The sequence below is a fragment of the Hyperolius riggenbachi genome, chromosome 3 (assembly GCF_040937935.1).
Source record: "Hyperolius riggenbachi isolate aHypRig1 chromosome 3, aHypRig1.pri, whole genome shotgun sequence".
In the NCBI taxonomy this organism is placed as follows: Eukaryota; Metazoa; Chordata; class Amphibia; order Anura; family Hyperoliidae; genus Hyperolius; species Hyperolius riggenbachi.
The window spans coordinates 444065273-444087155 of record NC_090648.1 but is presented as its reverse complement, the minus strand read 5'-3'; the positions used below and the strand labels follow the sequence as shown (position 1 = coordinate 444087155).

General features: G+C 45.2%; 3 protein-coding genes across 4 annotated transcripts in view; 2 read left to right on the top strand and 1 right to left on the bottom strand.

Moving 5' to 3' along the window:
* Positions 1 to 1235, top strand: part of TMCO6 (transmembrane and coiled-coil domains 6) — a 52653-nt gene extending 51418 nt beyond the window's left edge. Inside the window, exon 13 of the mRNA XM_068277810.1 lies at positions 1133 to 1235. Coding sequence (XP_068133911.1) covers positions 1133 to 1171 — 39 coding nt within the window. The 3' untranslated portion in view covers positions 1172 to 1235. The remainder of the gene's footprint in view (positions 1 to 1132) is intronic.
* On the bottom strand, positions 1184 to 19532 carry NDUFA2 (NADH:ubiquinone oxidoreductase subunit A2). The gene is made up of 3 exons (XM_068277811.1): positions 19318 to 19532; positions 3236 to 3342; positions 1184 to 1449 (listed from the first exon to the last, which is right to left on the bottom strand). The coding sequence occupies exons 1-3, from the start codon at positions 19419 to 19421 to the stop codon at positions 1358 to 1360; spliced, it is 303 nt and encodes a 100-aa protein (XP_068133912.1). The 5' UTR covers positions 19422 to 19532; the 3' UTR covers positions 1184 to 1357.
* Positions 19533 to 19573: 41 nt separating this feature from the next.
* Positions 19574 to 21883, top strand: part of IK (IK cytokine) — a 67927-nt gene continuing 65617 nt past the window's right edge. For both annotated transcript variants that reach the window (XM_068277808.1, XM_068277809.1), the window contains exon 1: positions 19574 to 19667. In XM_068277808.1, the coding sequence (XP_068133909.1) occupies positions 19652 to 19667 (16 nt within the window). In that variant the 5' untranslated portion in view covers positions 19574 to 19651. The remainder of the gene's footprint in view (positions 19668 to 21883) is intronic.

Below are 21883 nucleotides of genomic sequence, written 5' to 3'. Positions count from 1 at the left end.
ACACCATAAGGATGTACCAATATCCCACGTGACACCGCAGGGGAAGAGGGAGGAGAGGAATTTGGCCACACAGCGGCGGACCGGATTAATAGCGTGGGCTGACCAAATACCGCTTGAGGGCCGTAGTTTGCCCAGCCACACCACAATTCTAAAACATGGGCCCCTATACAATTCACTTTTTCTCCTGAGTTATCTCCTAAGAGATGATGTTCATCTTCTCTTCAAAATAACTGTTAAGCATTTTATAATTGTAAAAAGTAGCCAAAAGTCAGTGAAAAATTCATATCAAAATTTTGAATATTTTCTTGCTTGCTGGTTGTTTAACCCTCCTGGCGGTAACCCTGACCTACACTCGGGGTAGCCGCCGCAGAGGATTTCTTTGCCCCGGGAGGGATTTTTGGATAAGACTTTTTGTAAACCTTGTAGCTAGCACTTCGCTAACTACCATTGTCCCCCAAGTCACTCTGCTCTGATTCCTCTCCCCCCCCCCCCCCCCCCCCCCCGTTATACGTACCTCCCAGGAATCCTACGATGGCGCAGCCTCTCCAATCAGCTCCAGGCTTCGCTATGGGGAGGATTGGGATTGCGCATGACGTCATAAGTCATTTCCGATCGTCGCCATAGCGACGGCTGAATCTCATTTGAGAGGCTGCGGCTCTCGCGGGATTGCGGCTAGCTAACATATAGTGGCGATCGGGGGGGGGGGGGGATTCGAAGGGTGTGGGGGACTTGGGGCACAATGGTGTCTAGCCTAGTGCTAACTACAAGCTTAACAAAAAGTTTAATTCAAAAAATCCCTCCCGCAGCCTCAGACTACGTACCACCAGGGAGGTTAAAAGGCATTAAAATAACACCTAGGAGAAACCTCAGGAGATAAAGTGAATTGCATATGGGCCATGGTGTGATATTTCACCCCCATTTGTGCACAGTGTGGAAGGACCTTAAAAACGGTACTTTTTACATACAGGAAGCAGTGTGATTTGTAAATCATATACAGCAAATGCGTAATTATAACTTGTTTGGTACAAGAAATTATAGTTGCTTTTTAAGTTGTAAATAGACCTCCATTTTGTCATGCACTTGTTATAATGGCTGTGAATATGTTTGCTAAATATTTGTCATGTTTTTCCAGGTCACAGAAGATGGCCCAGGGCAGCAGACTATGGAATAAAGACAAACTATATTTTATTGTTCATACGGATTTATATTTTTCTAATAAAGTTAAGGTGGTTGAATGCTCGGGATTCTTTCTGTGACAAGATGAATATAACACAGTCCACAACACAAGTGCCTCTTCCGTCCCGTGTATTGTCAGCCAAGCAGAGCGTCCAGCAGCAGGCTGGCTGCATGAGAAGCTTCATGGCTTGCTGTTCACTGCAGACTCCAAGGCTTTGGCTACTTGGTCAGCTTTCAGGTTATTCAGGGGGACGCTTACCTCTTTTCCAAATTCTGCAAAAGAAAAAATGTATGGGTTACATAGCAAACATGAACCCTGACTTTTATACATGTTCAGAAAGAGAAGCGCAGCAGCGAGAAGAGAGCAGACCACTTGTAGTAATGCACATTAAAGTACCCCTTGCTGCAGACAGACACACACACACACACACACACACACAAGACTGAATACACAAAAGTCCAGATTAGCAATTAAGGTCCTGTGCAAGAGTAAATGGCTATAGTAAATATTTATGGCCACTAAATTCATAAAAATGACTTAAGATATCCCACAGTTTTAATTTGTTTAAAAACTTAACAGCATCCTGACAGCACTGATTGAAATCTATACCATGTTTGTGGACACTTATTCCTGCCAAGGCGTACATATTTCTATCACTGGTGCCGTTCGCTCAGTCTCACGTCTCTGCACCCCCTCACTCTCCGAGTGGTTAAAGTAGATTTATGGTTTATCTATGCTCAGTGACACAGCTTTTTTTTGTGTCTCAGAACTAAAATATACCTCCCTCTCTGAAGCTTTTCTATGCCAGGAAAGTCTTTAAGGTCTGTAATTCCTTATTAGTGAGGGTTAAGCTATAGTCTCAACTGGAGGAAACCAGTTACTTGCACGCAGTGTTGGACATCAGTTAAGGTTACAGACAATATTTAGGGGTGACATACAGCAGTAAGGGCTCATTCACACTACACAGCGCATACACGAACGCGATTTCGTGTATGCGTTGCCATCATGCGGCCAGCGCACAGAATACATGTGGTACGCTAGGAGTGCAGACGTTGGCAGCCATCTAATCAGGAGAAGGTGCGTTGTGCGATTAGATGTTTCCCGAAGCGGTTTACATCATAACGCATGCGAACGCACACCTGTAATGCGAATGGTAACGTGAAAGTCTATGGACTGCCAGCGCAGCACATAGTGTGAATGAGCCCTAAGACAATACTGGAATACATGCAAACCAGATTACGGAGCACAGTAGGAGTACAAGGTAATGCTTAGTCACTGGATGGGAGCATGGAGATTAGGCCTGTCGAGTTCACTCAGATCCACAGGATGGGTGTACAGTTATGCAGGTGCAGGAGGAGGACCCTGCCAAAGGCTTACAATCTAGAGGGAGAGGTAGGGACACAAAAGGTAGGCGACTAGACTTCATCTGCAGGTTTAGAGCACCATTGATTGGAGGTGGGGGGGGGGGGGGTAGGCCAGAGTGAAAATATGAGTTTTGAGGGCCTTCTTGAAGATGTTAAAGGAGGGGAACCCCTAATGGGGGGAGGTAGTGAGTTCCACAGTGTTGGAGCAGCGTGATGCAGGGGGCGGTCAAGCGAAGTTCATTGGAGGAGCGAAGTGAGCATCTGGGTGTGTACCTCTGAGCATATGCACGTCTCTAATAATGTCACTTAATATCAGCCACTATATAAAAAGCATTGTCAGTACAGGAAGAGACATCCCTTACCTACAGAGAAAGAATAAACATCGAGAATGATCCACTGATATAATGTAGTGACTGCAGTATTGCAAGGACTAGAAGGGGACTTAACATTGTTCTACTTAACACCACTCAGCCACCAATGATGGGAAGAGATTTAGAATTTGCCAAAACACATTTATCTGATGGGTATGACCGCCACGCCTCAGTCAGTCACCTATACTGCCTTGTGGCAGATCTGATCCAGTTTTTATTTCACGGATACAAAAAAGGCACAACACTTACACAAACTGGAAAAGGGTTATGGATGTTCTCATAGTTTCCCAGGAACTAAAAGAATGCAGCTTTCACATACTCACCATATCTAGCCCAAAGTTTAGGCTGAACCTCTGAACATTCTCTGATCAATATGGGAAAATTAGGATTGGCCTTTTTCAGTTCCACATAGTGCTGTTCAATAAAATCTCTGCAAAAGAAAAAAAGAGAAATTCAGCTAGTCAGTACCAAATATAGATGACATTTTTACTGTCCTAGTAAATCAAAACTATATACTTTCATCTTATTACATTACGATTTTCTAAAAATCTTGACCAGTGTGGCAAACTTTACTAATCTTTTTCTCACTTACTGTCCCATCAGCTCACCCAGAGAACAGATCTGACTGAAATAAGATTTTTTTTTCTGCAGTTTCCAATGATATGAAAGGGTCACAATACAGATACCCCTCTTACACTGCCCCCTTAGAGAGGGTAAGAACCCTGGAGAAATGTTATTAATAACCACAATGACAGAACCTTTAACAGAGATAATGTGATTTGGTTAACTTAGAGGGTTATCCCAGAAGTGTGATTTTATAGATTGCACAATGGACCAAACAGTACTACATAGATGCAATGCATCAAGATAGTGTACATTTTTCTAAAAGTTTTTAGACTTCTCTGTTGTGTGTGATGTCATTGCCTATGCACAAAGTATACACATAGAACTAATCTATGTAGCAATGTGTGTAGTGGAATGGGGCTTAAAGGACAACTGAAGTTAGAGGGATATGGAGGCTGCCATATTTATTTTCTTTTAAACAATACCAGTTGCTTGGCAGCCCTGCTGAGCTTTTTGACTGCCGTAGTGTCTGAATAACACCAGAAATAATTCTGCAACTAATCTTGTCTGATCTGACAATGTCAAACACCTCCACAACCTAGATAAAATTCAAATGCGTGCCAATGCTACTATATGAGCGAGTCCCAGTCCGGACAAATTCTCCTATGGTTAGGTGCGTGAAAAGTCCTGTCTACTGTATCTTCAAAGTTAACTCCGCCACCACACCATAAGGAAACTGACTCACCAGATTCTAAGACCTCAATCAGGCCTAGTTGCGCATCGGGATACTTAGGGCCACCCCCCACCTCCACTGATGCAGTCTGATTGTCCTATGGTTATCTCATCATATATCCAACTAAATTTGTATCCAGGTTGAAATAGGCTTTGTACAAATTTTCTCGTCCACCTGGACACTGGCGCTGTACCAATCCAGTTAACCAGCCAATTGATAGCCAATACACCAGCAGCTAGACAGCATCTTGTCTTTATGCCTACTGGAATGGGGAGTCCTCCAGGCTACCACAGTGGGATGATGCAGCACCTAATTCAGTAACATGTGAGCTGGGGGTATGTAGCAGGTACTAGGCTCGCTGGGGTGAACAGCCTTTCCGAGTACAGAGACCAGTCCAGTGGCTCTGTAACCTAGTGAGCAGGCAGGTTGTAAATAGTACCAACAAACACACCACTGTTTGAAGAAAAGCCACTGGACTGGTCTCTGTACCCGGAAAGGCTGTTGATAGAATGGAGGCTTTGACATGATTTTATCATCAACAATGTACGAGATGTTTTGTATGTTGCGTTCTTCCATTAGTATGCAAAATACCTCAGTCTATTAAAAAGGTAGAGGAGTCAGTCAGAATAATATCATGAAGAATTGGAGTTAAGAGTAAAAAAAAAAAAAAAAAAAAAATATTAGGGCCTCTTTTCCACAGATGGCTGAACGTCATACTTGACGGGCAGTTCAGGCCACCAGCCACAATTGCCTTAAAAAGGTTTCAAATAGCAATAGGATTTGCCATGTTCCCCCTCCCCTTCTAGCTGCCAGTTATCTACAGCGAAGGTGTGAAGATAGCATCTGTGACTTCTGTAAACTCTTTGAAGCATAGTGGTAAATATCTCAACCCCTGTAACGATTGTGGAACTTTCCCCGTGATCAGCGCACAACACGTGCGCTGACACGGCGGAAATCCTCCACAAGCGTATAATTTGCAGGAACCCAGCAAAAGGTGCTACGCACCCGTAGAGGGAAAATTCCTGTCGGCAGATGGCGCTGGGGAGTGCAGAGGAACCAATCCTCTGTACCTTCACAAATGCCAGACAGGAATTGTACGAAACGCAGAACGCAATCGCAAGAGAGGCGAATGAGAATGAGCAAAGGGACAGGTTGTATGTGTGTGCGCCAATCCAGTCGCCACCCCGCGACCGCACACACACACACACACAACAGCAGATATGAAATAGGAACACGATCGCGAGAGGTGCGATCGCCAGATGAGACACAAGGCAGATCAGGACAGAATACGAGGTTAGCAAAGGCACAGCAAATAATACAATGAGGAGATACGGAAAATAACAAACGCTAGCTTACCGCGAACACCGCACTCATTCGCAACAGTGCACGCGGTTATGCGCGGTCTCCACGTGATAAGCACAATAGAGACAAGCACGCCTAACTAACCATTAACAGACAAACATGAAACAGAGGACGCGAGCGCTTGCTTAACGGTTACCTCACCGAGCCTCCAGCAAGCGTAGCAGACAGACACACAAACAGGGACAAGCGAGAGACAGGATCCACAGCACTAGCGAAAAGTGGCTAGCGCGATCCAAGTACAGAGTAGAAGAACAGAAGGATCCCCAGCACTAGCGAAAAGTGGCTAGCGCGATCCCAGAAGACAGAACAGAAGGATCCCCAGCGCTAGCGGAAAGTAGCTAGCGCGATCCCAGTAAACAGAACAGAAGGATCCCCAGCGCTAGCGAAAAGTAGCTAGCGCGATCCCAGGAGACAGAACAGAAGAGATAGCTGGTAGCAACCGCTGCACCAGCTATACTCCAAGAACAGAGATCAGAACCATTTCCTGTCGACCACCGTTGGGACTGGACAATGGCAACAAGCAAGACAAGACAGAACAGGCAATACAGATAATACAATCCTAACTGCACTAGGGAAATCTGCCTAGCGCAGATTCAGGAATTACTCTAAGCTGATGTTCAAACAGAGAGCAAGGCTGACACCCCACCAGGAGTGTTACATAGGACGAAATCCTTATGAACAGCGAAGCATTGTGGGAAAGACATAGTACTTATAGTACACGCCTCCAATGAATGTGGCCAGGCAATTTGCATGACAACATATGCAAATTCCTCTGCAAGCACAAGCTGCAAAACTGACAGAAGCTCTTTTTTCCAGAGTCCTGCAGCATGCAAACCTACACAATGGTCAAAAGGCTGGCTGCCTGCACAGGCAGCTGAGCAAATCATCACAACCCCCTTGCTGATGAAAGGCCTGGGAAGTAGGATAATAAAGGCCTCTGCTAAACTTTTAAATGTAAAAAAGCAGTAAAATTTTAGTTCGTTTTTAATAATGAGCCACATTGTTGGCATGCATGTTTAATGTGCTATGGAGTTGCCCTGGATGCTAAAACTGGTGCTTGGTTCATTTCAAGGATGCAATTTCATGCAGCCAAATGGCAACATTTGTCAGCGTCTAACATGCAATGGTATTAGCTGGCAAATAAATTAATCAATAAATGACTTGTGTTGCGTCTTGGCATGGTCAAGCTCAGGTGTTGCGTCTTGGCATGGTCAAGCTCAGATGTGACTCCATGGGGTGTTGCCTTTTCAACACCTGTGCCTACCGCTAGCAAGCGCCCAGCCGGTGCATGGGAGCAGCTAACAGGCAGTGAATTTACTACATTCAGCCTTATGTGGAAAAAGGGGCTTTACATACAGACTCCACAGCACGTGTTAAGTATCTGGGATATCTAAGGTAAAGAGCAAGGTGAGACAATTTAAACAATCTGTTTCCCTATCTGGCTTGGGGTCTACTATTACCAGAATACCCCTAGACTTAAAGTGAACCTTAACCCGGTAACTTAAAAGTTTCACTTACCTGGGGCTTCTCCAAGCCCCCTGCAGCCGCCCTGTGCCCTCGCCGCTCCTAGAGTGTCCTCCGCTCCCCACCGCGGGTTAGTTTCGTTTTCGGCCAACTAAGAGTCGACACCTGGCCACACGTAGTCTTCTTCGCCTTCCCGCTGTCAAGCGTATCTTGCGCAGGACGTGCTTGACAGCGGGAAGGCGAAGGAAGACTACGTGTGGCCAAATGAAACTAACCCGTGGCGGGGACCAGAGGTCACATGAGGAGTGGCGAGGGCACAGGGCAGCTGCAGGGGGCTTGGGGAAGCGCCAGGTAAGTGAAACCTTTTTCTTTTTTTAAGTTAGAGTTAAGATTCACTTTAACATTCTATCTAGTATCTGTTTGGCCCCATCTCCCTGTGGCTCCCTAAGGAATAATGCAAACACGCCAAAATAAGGTTTGCTACTAATCCCAATGGCAGGGCTGATCTAAAGAGATTGACTGTCTGTCAGATACACATGATGCAATTTCCCATCAGATTGGCGGGTCGAACCTATAATATCCACCATGGCTGATCTGCTCTCGATCATTAACTGAATCGATTTTCAGATCATTGCTGCAGAAAATCAATCCTGTTACCGATCGGGAGCGGATATGCCGCAAATGATCGCCAGAAAGTTGCATCATGTGTACCAGCCTAAAGCTACAGCAAGGTTTTTTTTTTATTTTTAATATAACAGCACCACCTAGTGGCGTAAAAGGAGGTGGTACTGGATGTAAGCTAAAGAGGACTGGGCATTTAAAAGGACAACTAAAGTGAGGCTATGGAGGCCGCCATATTTATTTCCTTTTAAACAATACCAGTTGCCTGGCAGTCCTGCTGATCTATTTGGATGCAGTAGTGTCTGAATAACCTCAGAAACTAGCATGCAGCTAATCTTGTCAGACCTGACAATGCAAGAAACATCTAATCTGCTGCATGCTTGTTCAGGGTCTATTGGTAAAACGTATTAGAGGCAGAGGATCAGCAAGAAAGCCAGGCAACTGGTATTGTTTAAAAGGAAATAAATATGGCAGCCTCCAAAGCCACCTCCTTTCAGGTGTCCTTTAAAAAGGGAACCTTCACTGAGAGGGATATGGAGGTTTCCTTTTAAACAATACTAGTTGCTTGTCAGTCCTGCTGATCTCTTTAGCTGCAGTAGTGGCTGAATCACACACCTGAAACAAGCATGCAGCTAATCCAGTTCTGAACTGCATGCCTGTTGAGGGGCTGTGGCTAAAAGTATTAGAGACACAGGATCAGCAGGAGACTCAAGCAACTGGTATTTTAAAAGGAAAAATCCATATCCTCCGTTTAGGTTCCCTTTAAGATGTCCGAATACCTGGAGTCTGTGGTTTTGGATAACACAAGAGCAAGTACTGGGGTCTGTTGGTGTATTTAGAAGGCTATTTTGGATAAATGGGCTATGTAAAATGGAGCCATGAACCTCCACCATACAGTCATAGTTGTCACATGGACTGGTTCTGATTGATTTAGCATTCTGCATGGCAGCTCTGACAATGATGCACGCAGGAGGCTACAGGTACTGTCTTATGGAGAAGGAAGGGGAGGAGAAGCAGAACGCTCCATATTATTGAGGGTGAGTATGAACTGACCAACTGTTGGACTGATAAATGGAAAGCGCAGATGACCGTGCAGCATTTCAATCTGCTTTTTGGAACAGCTGGGGATTCACAGATATGATAAGTCACAAGCAGACGGGAAAAAAAAGTTGCATTGATCCTGTGTGCCCCATGGTTTGCAGTGGAAACGGGGCCTGTGGTATAACTGCTCTGAATACAGCCAATAGGAAAACGGAAACAGTCAGAAATCTAAACTCTGCTGATAGTATTCAGCTGAACTTCATACAGTGAATGACAAAACGAAAATTCTGGTAGATTGCCTATACACTCTACATAATTTATCTGCAGTGCTGGTAAAAGTTGTAATCCAGCTGATTCAATCTGCTGATCTGATCACTGCAATCTTGTTGGCTAGTGGTGTAAGGATCCTTCCTGTCAGTTGCAGCGGAGTAGTTTTGATTTCTCTGCCTGCATTTGGTTGCTTGGTTTTGTTTGTAGTTGCAATGAGAGTCATTGCTATTTGCAATCACTCTGCAGTTCAGAGTAGCCCAGGATGTTGTCATGAATCAGCCTATGGCTTGCTGCAGTTGTGGATTTCTTACATGCATGTGGTTGCATAATCTGGCATGCATTTGTAATGAGAATTCTTTCCATTCACAGACAGCTTTCGATCAGTGTAGCACAGGATTGCAGTCACCAACTTTGACTAATAGTTAATGGTTTTTGATGAGCAGAAACATTTAAGTGTGACAAACATGCAAAAGAATAAGACATCAGGAAGGGGGCAAATAGTTTTTCACATCACTGTACACCAAAAGCAAGGCTGCTAAGTGGGAGCAGCTGACCAAAAATTAATTAAATTAGTACATGGCAAAGAAATGAACAGCGCTACTTAATAACTATAGTTACTTACGGTAATGTCTTTTCCGGTAGTCCGAAGGACAGCACCCATGAGACTTGTCTCCTTCCCCACTTCAAATGGACAGGAAGCTAAAAATACCACAGACATTTGCATATTCATTAGGCAGGCATATATAAATAGGTAACTCACAGTAAATCGTCAGTAATAAAAAAAAGACCACACCACACATAGTTCTGCTTCAAAATTATTTATTATTATATGAAAAGGGTGGGTCGCAAGGGTGCTGTCCTTCGGACTACCGGAAAAGACATTACCGTAAGTAACTATAGTCTTTCCCAGGAAGGTCCTCGGACAGCACCCATGAGACGAAAAACACGATAATTGGGGGGGGGGGGGGACAACAGCCTGCAACACTTTCCTGCCGAATGACAGGTCTGAACTAGCTGAAATGTCTAATCTGTAATGTCTGACAAAAGTATTTTGGCTGGACCACGTGGCCGCTCTACAGATCTGTTCGATGGAGGCTCCCGCCTTCTCTGCCCAAGAAGTTGACACCGCTCTAGTTGAATGAGCCTTTATGGATGATGGTAACAATTTATCTTGCTGGGAGTAAGCCAAAGCAATGGTCTGCCTTATCCATCTGGCTATAGTCGACTTTGATGCCCGTTTCCCTTTAAATTTTCCTCCGAAAAGAACGAACAATGCATCCGATTTCCTCCATTGTTTGGAACGATCCAAGTAGCATAAAACCGACCTCTTTACATCAAGACAATAAAGTTTCTTCTCCTTTTCATTGGTCAGGTTGTTACAGAAGGAAGGTAAGAATATTTCCTGTGAGCGATGAAATTTAGAAAAAACTTTAGGGAGAAAAGAGGTGTCCAGCCGTAACGTGATACGATCTCCAGAGATGATACAATAAGGTTCTCTTATAGATAGGGCCTGCAATTCACAAACTCTCCTGGCCGATGTAATTGCTACAAGAAAAGCTGTTTTGATGGTTAGTAATTTATCTGAGATTTCCTCCAGTGGTTCAAAGGGACTGTTACATAAGGCCTGTAGTACGGTGTTTAGGTCCCAGGATGGCATCCTTGACTGAACCAGTGGCCTGATTCTTTTAAGAGCACGAAAGAACCGTATGAAGAATTCTTCTTCGGCCAATCGTTTCTCCAGAAAAACACTAATAGCTGCTGTCTAAACCTTAAGTGTGCTGGTGCTAAGGCCTTTCTGATAACCTTCCTGTAGGAATTCTAGGACTGATAGGAATAAAGAACAGTCTCTGGAATTTTGTTCACACCAGCTCTTATACACATTCCAGGTCTTTTGATAGATGTTCCTGGTAACCTTTTTCCTGCTCTGGATTAGCGTCTCTGAAAGTCTGTTAGAGAAACCCTTCTGCTTTAACATTCTCCACTCAGGCTCCAAGCTGAAAGCTGAAGGAGCTTCAGGTCTGGATGAAAAGCTGGTCCCTGGGAAAGCAGGTCTGGACGATCTGGTAGCATTACATGATCGGCTGTAGCTAAATCCTTCAGTAGTGTAAACCAGGGTCTTTTGGGCCAGTATGGCACTATCATGATCATCCGAGCTAGGTCCTTCTGCAACTTGTTCAGAACTCGAGGAATTAAGGAAAGAGGATGATAGGCATACATCAGACCTGAACTCCATGTTATCGAGAATGCGTCCACCGACCAAGGGTTGTCCTGGGGGCATAGTGAACAAAACATCTGGCACTTTGTATTGTTCTTTCGGGCAAACAAGTCCATGTCTGGTCTGTTCCAGAGGTCTACCAGGTCCTGAAAAACATCTTCGTTCAGAGACCACTCGTCCTGATGAAGTGGTGACCTGCTCAGAAAATCTGCTAAACAATTCAGAGTTCCCTTTAGATGGACTGCTTTCAAAGATGTCAGGTGCCTCTCTGCCCATTGGAGTATCTTGCATGACAGGTACCATAGCAAATGACTTCTTTTTCCTCCCTGTCTGGCAAATGACTTCTTTTTCCTCCCTGTCTGTTCAGATAGGCCACCACTGTGTTGTTGTCTGTTCTTATCGTGACATGAGTGCCCCTGATCTGGGATTCGAAGTGTGTCAACGCTTGCCAAACTGCCGTCAGCTCTCTGTTGTTTGAAGATCTTTGTCTCACCGCTCTGGGCCAAGACCCCTGTATTGGTACTGTACCCAGATGGGCTCCCCAACCCCAGGTGCTTGCGTCTGTTGTTATGACTGTCTCTGAGGGATAGTTCCAAAGACGTCCGGTCGTCAACTGTGCTGGGATCAACCACCAATTCAGAGAGTCCTTTATGAACTGGGGAATTAAGACTCTTCTGTCTAAGTCTCTTATATTCTTGTTCCAACTTCTTAAAATCCATAGTTGTAATGTTCTGGAGTGTAGCTGACCCCATTGAACTGCTGGGAATGATGACGTTAGAAGACCCAGTAAAGTCATGGCGTTTCTTAATGATATTGATATCTTGCCCTGGAAAGAAAGAACAGATTTTAGAATTGCACATCTTTTTCTTTCAGGAAGAAACACAACACTGTCAATGGAGGATATAGTCAACCCCAAAAATTCCATAGTCTGAGTTGGAACTAGAGAGGATTTAGACCAGGTAATAAGCCAGCCTAAGGATTGCAGAAAATCAAGACAGAAATTTATCTGTGTCTGAACGGCCTCACAGGATTGACCCCAAATCAGAAGATCATCCAAGTAAGCAATGATCTGCACTGATTTTAACCTGAGCACTGCTAAAACCTCCGACAATACTTTAGTGAACAGCCAGGGTGCAGAAGAGATACCAAAAGGTAAAGCTGAAAACTGGAAGTGCCTTACCTCTCCTTGCAGTCTTATGGCAAATCTCAGGTATTGTTGGGATTTGACATGGATCGGCAGGTGGAGATAGGCGTCCTTGAGGTCCATTGAAGCCATGTAACACTGACTCTGTAGCAGATTGACCACATTGCGTATATTGTCCATTCGAAACTTTCGATATGTTATCGACCTGTTTAATCCCTTTAGATTTAAGATGAACCTGTGCTCTCCCTGAGGCTTTTTTACCAGGAATATTGGGGAATAGTAACCCTGAAATGGTTGACATTTTGGGACTTGTCGTATTACCCTCTTTTCCAGAAGGACAGCAATTTCCTTTTGTAAGGCTATGCTTAGCTGCTGATCTGAGGGGGTCTGTGTAAGAAAAAATTGTACTGGAGGAGCTGTGGCAAACTCTATATTGTAACCTTCGAGGATTATATTTAATAACCATCTGTTCTGGAAGTGACTTTCCCAGTTCTCGTAAAAGTGCACCACTCTTCCTCCCACCGGGAGCCTGATGTCATTGTTTAGAACCCTGGCCTGAAGGAGGAAAGGATACATTTGGTCTTGGCCGCTGAGGTTTGCCCTGCCCCCATCTTCTTTTAGGATAGCTTTTGGACTCCTGTTCGCTTTTCTTTGGGTCTCGAAAGGAACGTTTGAAACGAAAGTTCTTTCTTCTTATGGGAAAGTTTTACTATCTGATGACCTTTCTAGCGCTTCATCTAATTTAGAACCAAACAATAATTCCCCCTCACAAGGTATTCCACACAACTTAGATTTTGAGGAGATGTCCCCCTGCCATGTTTTTACCCAGATTCCTCTTCTGGTAGAGTTCACCAAGGCCGTGGTTCTGGCAGATAACCGAACAGTGTCGTCTGCCGCATCTGAAAGATAATTAGCAGCATGAAATAAGTTATCAAAGTCCTTCAGTATCTCCTCTCTGGATAACCCTGAAGCTATCTGGGACTGTGTATGAGATGCGACAGCTGGTTTAAATGTTAATGATGAAGACTCCCATGCTCTTCTTAACAGGTTATCCATCTTTTTATCAATGGGGTCCTTTAGATTTCCAAAGTCCTCAAACTGGAGATCAGACTTTCTGGAAACCTTAGAAAGAGCAGGATCTAATTTAGGTGAAGGGCCCCAGAATTTCTGGTCATTAGGATCAAACGGATATTTATTGGCAAGTGACTTGGGCCAGAATGCTCTCTTCTCTGGGTTATCCCATTCCCGTTTAATCATATTTTTCAAAGAACTATGTACTGGAATGTAAACAACTTCAGGATCAGATAAACTCTGATACATATGATCAAGAGGTGATAGAGTCTTTTCCTCCGTCTTAATACCCATGGTATCACGCATAGCTTTAAGAAATAACTTTAAGGCATCAGTTGCAAAGGCAAATTTATGCGACTTATCACTGTCTAACTCTTCTCCAGAAGGAATTTCTTCAAGAGAGGATATATCCACCTCTCCCTCAGATAATTCTGAGTCCCCTGAATCTTCACACCTTTTTCTTTTTTGTAAATTTATGGTAACTGCAGTGTCCTCTGGGGGTGGCTGAGGTGTAACAGTGACATCACTACCAGATGTAGATGTAGAAGGATGAGATGGAGGAATAGTTGGAGTAGGAATAGAAACAGTCCCTGCAGCAGGAATGTTTGCCTCCTTAATTGCTTTGATGGCTGTAGCCATTTCAGAACGCATCCATCACATCAAATCTTTAAACACCACGGGTGACTCTTTTTTCATAACTTTGTCAATACATGCTTGGCATAATGATCTAGATGAAGAGGAGGATATTTTCACAGCACAGATAGCGCATCTTTTATGCTTTTATGATCAGTTTTCTGAGCGTGCTTTCCCTTGTCACTCTTATCAGCCTTGTCAGTCGGATCAGATTTGTCTTTATCCGTTTTAGGAGCATTAAGCAGCCCATACACTCAGCCGATTTTCTGGCCGACCGATCGATCGATCAATCGATTGCAAATCGGTTGGCCAATCGACCGATCGACGGCCGATTTCGATCGATTTCGATGGATTTCCATCGAACTTGCAGGGTGGAAAATTTAGGTCGATCTGATGAGATTGCTTATCAGTTTGCATTGGCCTTAATGGAAATCTGATGGCAAAAAAATGCCATCAGATCGAATTTCAATAGATTTCAAACTGAAATCTATTGGAATTCTATCCTGGTAAAAAATGTTCTAAAAACGCATCAGATAGATCATCAGATGCATTTCTTATCTATCTGCTGCCAATCTGACGAGTGTATGGGCACCTTTAGGCTATAAAAGAGACAAAGAGAGAGTGTAACTAACAAGCCCCTTATATAAAAACTATTTATACATATCTGAAAGAAAGGAGTCAGCAGTTGACACCAACCAGAGAGGCTTCTGAGCCAGGCTCCACGGATCTGGTGGAAGAGGATCCAGCAGCAGCTTCCATGGTCAGAGAACGGATTCTGACCAGGAACTGAACTTTAAATAAGCCGCCTAATCATGCCACGCCAAGGTAGGCCACCCCCCCTACGACAGCAGAGTGTGCATCCAAAAATGAACCCTCCGTACAACAGCTGTTGTACCTGTAGTTCCTGCTCCTTACCTCCTGGGCAGCCGAACCGCTCCCTCACCGCCGGGCTCGTGGATACAGACTCGGCTCGCTGCCTCCCGAACGTAGGATAGGCCTAGACCTGCGGTGGCCGAGTGACGTCATCCGGCTGGCGCGATCACATGATCGGCCCCTACTTCCGCCGGAAATGCGTCAGACGCGAAATCCAATGGGGGAAACCTTTCGGCCGCAGCTCCGGCGCACGCCAGGTCCCTGACCCGCGATATTCGGCCTGAGCCTGCAGCAGCTCCTGCCTCACGGACATGGTTGGCTTCAGCTCCCCTGTAGCGCCCTGTGTGGTGGACAGAAAACAACTGACAATTTACTGTGAGTTACCTATTTATATATGCCTGCCTAATGAATATGCAAATGTCTGTGGTATTTTTAGCTTCCTGTCCATTTGAAGTGGGGAAGGAGACAAGTCTCATGGGTGCTGTCCGAGGACGTCCCTGGGAAAAACAGATAAGTGCCTACCTGCAAGAGAGTGCAAGCCCCACTTGTGGGATAAAATACACACCCAGCATACACATAACCTGTCTACCACTACAGGAAACCAACATCCTCCAGTGGTAGGCAGGTTATGTGTATGCTGGGTGTGTATTTTATCCCACAAGTTGGGCTTGCACTCTCTTGCAGATAGGAACGTATCTGTTTTTAACCTGCCTGGCGTTCTATTAAGATCACCAGGGAGGCTGCGGGAGGGTTTTTTTTTAATAAAAAAAAAACTATTTCATGCAGCCAACTGAAAGTTGGCTGCATGAAAGCCCACTAGAGGGCGCTCCGGAGGCGTTCTTCCGATCGCCTCCGGCGCCCAGAATAAACAAGGAAGGCCGCAATGAGCGGCCTTCCTTGTTTTGCTTACATCGTCGCCATAGCGACGAGCGGAGTGACGTCATCGACGTCCTGACGTCAGCCGCCTCCGATCTGGGGGGACCCTCTTTCGCCGCTGCTCGCGGCGGATCGCGGCAGAGCGGCGGCGATCAGGCAACACACGCGGCTGGCAAAGTGCCGGCTGCGTGTGCTGCTTTTTATTTGAAGAAAATCGGCCCAGCAGGGCCTGAGCGGCAGGCTCCGGCGGTACTGAACGAGCTGAGCTCGTCCAGACCGCCCAGCAGGTTAAGTAGCGCTGTTCATTTCTTAACCAGTGTGTCTTGTTTGCTGGCTAGCATTACATTTGTCTGTCTGTTGTCTGTCTTGTTACTCATTGTGCTGAGCATCAGAGGCTCAGGGCTGAAGTTGCCTTGAGCAACCATTGTCTTGTTTGTTTGTGGTGGTTACTGGAAGCTCAGAGCTGTGGTTGCTCTGAGCAACCTTGCTCCCTTGTCCATAACTCCTGGGGTGATCTGTGTAACCTCTTCCACTAATATCACCCGGCTGCATAGTTTTGTTTGTTCTGGTGGTACTCTGGCTTTCTAGGCCTCAGTTGCTTTACCTTGCACCTCCAAGGCCTGGGTATAACCAAAGTCGGGCAGGTGTTATATCCTCATCTCCCGTTTAAGTGGAGACGCGCCACAAAGGGTGAAGAAGGTGATGATAGAATGGGGCATAGCAGCTGAAAGAAAGCAGGAGATCTGCCAGGCATTACAGGTGGTCTGTTAGTGTCCATCTGTAACCACCTGCATCTGACCTCTCAACCTGAATGAAAAGTAAAGCCTCAAACACACATACAGTACGAAACATGCCTCTTGGCTGGGATTTAATCCCCCGGACAACACTGCAGGGCCATGGCTGTACAGACGTATAGTAGCTAGCCTAGTTAGTGACAAGCTATGTTCCTATGGGGCGGAGCAGGAGTGACATCACGCGACAGTCAGGGTGAGTGGAGAGAATAATGCTCTCAGCCAGCAATCGACCAAAACAATCCGCGGGGATGATCGTTGGCCAGTGTACTTAAAGAGGAACCACAGTTTAAAAAAAAAAAAAAAAAAAAAAAAAAAAAAAGAAAATTGCTTTTTTTTTTTTTTTTTTACAATATTCATTTATAGATTAGGCAGGGTTTGCCCATTGTAAAATCTTTCCTCTCCCTGATTTTCATTCTGACATTTATCACAGGTGGCCACAGCTTTAGTTCTGCCAGGTGATCTGTACAGAACGTTTGTTTACTTAAAGTTCTATGCACAAAGGGAGATATTAATTGCTTGGCAGTTGGAAAAAGCCATCATTTCCCCACAATGCAACAAGGTTCACAGATAGGAAACTCAGGACCATGGTCATGACATAATGTGGGAGGGGTTTCAATACAACAACAACAACAACATCAGCCACCCCTAATGATCTAATCCAGAAAATGTAAAGATTTCTTGTGGAAAAGGGGGTGCCGGCTACTGATTAGAAAGAAGTTCAATCATGGATTAAAATTCCTCTTTAATCTAGATCCTGGACAGAGGCAATAAATATCGGCCGCCCCGGCTGAGTTTCATTGGGCATGTGTATGGAGGCTTTAGGCAACTATGCACATCATTGTGTTGTGGTACAAATACAACAGTGATAGAAAGTCGCATTGTGATGCATACAGTACATAGAAGTACACTTTGCTGACACTGTAAATGAGCATTGTCTGGTAAATGCACAGCATCGCTGATGTGCCAATGTGAATGTACCATTGAAATAATATTGATTATACAGTATTGTCTGTTGCAATGGCTGTAGTGTGAAGGGAGCATCGCCAATCTACCCTTGTGAAGACAATTCTGGTAAGTTAACTTTTAGGTCAAACTGTAAAAAAACAAAACAAAAAGCAAACAAAAAAACCTACACCAAAACGCTCCAAAAATTGCTAGGCACATGCCTGGATTCGCTTTGGGAAAAAAAAAAAAAAAAAAAAAAGCCTAGCGCCGGCAAGTAAGCCAGCGCTTTTAGTTGTGCACCAGCCCTGAGAAAGAACCAAGGGGAATTTTAGACAGACAGATTGCAAGATGGGGAGTCTTGGATTACATTAGATCCACTTTCCTAAATTTTACTGGCATAGGCAGCAGCAGCTCAAAACAAATGAGTCAGACAGCAATGGACAAACCCAACCCCTACAGTTTGTTTGGGCAGCAGACTGTCTTGCGTTCATGAATGGCAAGCATCTGCTCCAGAGTGGCAGCGAGTATCTATGCAATATGAATACTGTACTGATCCCGCTGGTTCTGCCATACTGTTCTATGGATACTGTACTTCTCCTGATGGGGCTGCCATAGTTTTCCATGGATACTGTACTGCTCCTGCTAGGTCTGCCATAGTGTTCCATGGATACTGTACCGCTACCGCTGGGTCTGCCGTAGTGTTCCATGGATACTGTACCGCTCCCGCTGGGTCTGCCATAGTGTTCCATGGATACTGTACTGCTCCCGCTGGGTCTGCCATAGTGTTCCATGGATACTGTACTGCTCCCGCTGGGTCTGCCATAGTGTTCCATGGATACTGTACTGCTCCCGCTGGGTCTGCCATAGTGTTCCATGGATACTGTACTGCTCCCGCTGGGTCTGCCATAGTGTTCCATGGATACTGTACTGCTCCCGCTGGGTCTGCCATAGTGTTCCATGGATACTGTACTGCTCCCGCTGGGTCTGCCATAGTGTTCCATGGATACTGTACTGCTCCCGCTGGGTCTGCCATAGTGTTCCATGGATACTGTACTGCTCCCGCTGGGTCTGCCATAGTGTTCCATGGATACTGTACTGCTCCCGCTGGGTCTGCCATAGTGTTCCATGGATACTGTACTGCTCCCGCTGGGTCTGCCATAGTGTTCCATGGATACTGTACTGCTCCCGCTGGGTCTGCCATAGTGTTCCATGGATACTGTACTGCTCCCGCTGGGTCTGCCATAGTGTTCCATGGATACTGTACTGCTCCCGCTGGGTCTGCCAGAAACTTTCAGGTGTTGAAGTACAGCATGTTGGTAGAGCATCGCTAAAGCTAGTTATAGATATATTTATTCAAATTCAATATGAACCGCTTTACCCGTTAAAAGTAAAACTCTGATATAGAAAAAGGCAATCACTGTTCAGCTCCACATAGTGCAGGCATTAATGGCATAGATTATTTCAGCTCGCTTTCATGTAAAGATGTAAGATACATCTATATAGTCATTCAACACATGGAGATGTACATGTTTACTCAATCACTCAAGTCTAACCACTGAATTACTACAAGAAGTCTAACAAAACACTGACACAATTGTTAACAATGTCTAACGAAAGTCGAGTTTTACTTTAAGCCAAATGAATAACGCTGAATAAGGTCGTCCAATCTGATATGTATACCACTGTGGCAGATCTGCAATTGTATGGGCAGCCTATAATGACATTGGCTGGAAGGTGACACATTGCCCCGACCAACTATCATACCTCATACCAACCCTCCTCATACACCCCATCCTCACCTCACCCCCTGACTCCCCGGAGACCTCTGACACAAATGAATGCGGATCTCCCGCAGATTCTTGCCCAGCTTTGACCCGATGCTTCTCACTGTGGCGGCCGCCATCTTGCCCTAGAAACAGGACCACTTCCCGTCCAATCAGCACTAAAATAAGACTGTGACTGCTGGCGGGGCTCAACCAATCAATGAATGCTCATCAAAGCTCAGCATTGCCTGCCTCTTATTGGTCGTGTAGGAGGGATTTTAGCAGGTCACGTGGTGTTATTGTGGTAGTGGAGGATTGTGGGAAGCTGGTTGTATTTCCTGTTTCCGGTTTGTTGGAGGTAGCTGCAAAGATGCCTGAACGAGACAGTAAGTATTTCATCATAATGTATATATAGGCTGTCTGCGTGGTAAATATAATGCAGCAGGAGAGGAGAGCACATTGATATGAGCAGCCCAGGGTGTGTACAGTGTGGCTGGTGTATATACAGCTGGATGGGTGTACACTGTACAGTGTGGCTGGTGTATATGCAGCTGCATGGGTGTACAGTGTGGCTGGTGTATATGCAGCTGCATGGGTGTACAGTGTGGCTGGTGTATATGCAGCTGGATGGGTGTACAGTGTGGCTGGTGTATATGCAGCTGGATGGGTGTACAGTGTGGCTGGTGTATATGCAGCTGGATGGGTGTACAGTGTGGCTGGTGTATATGCAGCTGCATGGGTGTACAGTGTGGCTGGTGTATATGCAGCTGGATGGGTGTACAGTGTGGCTGGTGTATATGCAGCTGGATGGGTGTACAGTGTGTCTGGTGTATATGCAGCTGGATGGGTGTACAGTGTGGCTGGTGTATATGCAGCTGGATGGGTGTACAGTGTGGCTGGTGTATATGCAGCTGGATGGGTGTACAGTGTGGCTGGTGTATATGCAGCTGGATGGGTGTACAGTGTGTCTGGTGTATATGCAGCTGGATGGGTGTACAGTGTGGCTGGTGTATATGCAGCTGGATGGGTGTACAGTGTGGCTGGTGTATATGCAGCTGGATGGGTGTACAGTGTGGCTGGTGTATATGCAGCTGGATGGGTGTACAGTGTGGCTGGTGTATATGCAGCTGGATGGGTGTACAGTGTGGCTGGTGTATATGCAGCTGGATGGGTGTACAGTGTGGCTGGTGTATATGCAGCTGGATGGGTGTACAGTGTGTCTGGTGTATATGCAGCTGGATGGGTGTACAGTGTGGCTGGTGTATATGCAGCTGGATGGGTGTACAGTGTGGCTGGTGTATATGCAGCTGGATGGGTGTACAGTGTGGCTGGTGTATATGCAGCTGGATGGATGTAGTGTGGCTGGTGTATATGCAGCTGGATGGGTGTACAGTGTGGCTGGTGTATATGCAGCTGGATGGGTGTACATAGCACTGTGTGTGGCCGATCTCTGCCTGCTGCAGCATACTGTGTGGCATTTGTGTTGATACAGGAGGAGCAAGCCATTTTGGTGCAAAATTTGAGCTTTAGCACAGGTGTTATTAATGGAGTGCTGTAATGACCCAGTGTAACACTGTTTAACATTGTAATGTTTCCCCTATCTGTTGTACAGCACTGCTTAATTTGCTTTATAAATAAAATTTATATTGAAAATATAATTAATAAATAAAATAATATAATGTCAATTAGGGTTCAGTGCATCTAAAAAGAAAAAAGAAAAGGTTAGGGGACAAGAGTGATGGTTAACTGGTACTAGTGTACTTGAGGTGACCCAGCTCCGGATTATAATATTTCCACCCACCTCTCCTCTGCCTCACACTAACCGTCCCCTTGTCAAAAAGGTCGTGTGCAGATATGAGACTGCGGTTTGGATGGTATTTGGAAGCAAGTAAGGAAATGTATAGGGAAGGGAGGTTGTGGAAAGCTTTGTAGGTTTAAAATGGTTCCTCTCGCTAATTGGCAGCCAATGAAGAGCTTGGTAGAGCAGCAGAGGAAGAGGGAGAAGAGAGATTAATGAGACAAGCAGCTGCGTTCAGTACAGATTGGAGCTGTGCCAGTCTGTTGGTAGCCCACAAAGCAGTACATTACAATAGTCCTAACGAGATATTATAAACACGACAGGATAAAAACTCGCCCAGAGAATGATAAAAACAATTAAAGTTTGAAGTGGTTTCCTTAATGGAGACAAATTCATATAAAATTAACTTTAATAGTACTGGCAATGCATTTCGTAGGTCCCTGCCCACTTCTTCAGGCCAAATCAAGTGCCTCACTGTATTAAGAGCTGAAGTTTGAGCGCCTTTGAAAAGGCTAGCCTAGACCCCCGAGTAGAGTCGAGTTTGTTGATCTCCACCTGCCTGCAGTGGTTGGTTGCCCCCTTGCAATCTCCCTTTGTGAGTACCCTACGTTATCATATTTTTTCGTTTCTTCTATCATTTGTGATGTACTGCACCAGTTAGGCTCCTGGTGTCTCTGTGTTTTTTCGTTCCAGGGTGACTGTTCACCCTCTTCTTTGTCTTGAGATATTATAAGAGCATTTACCAACATTTTAGTAGTGTCCTGGGTGAGAAACGGTCAGATGCGAGATATGATTTTGAGTTGG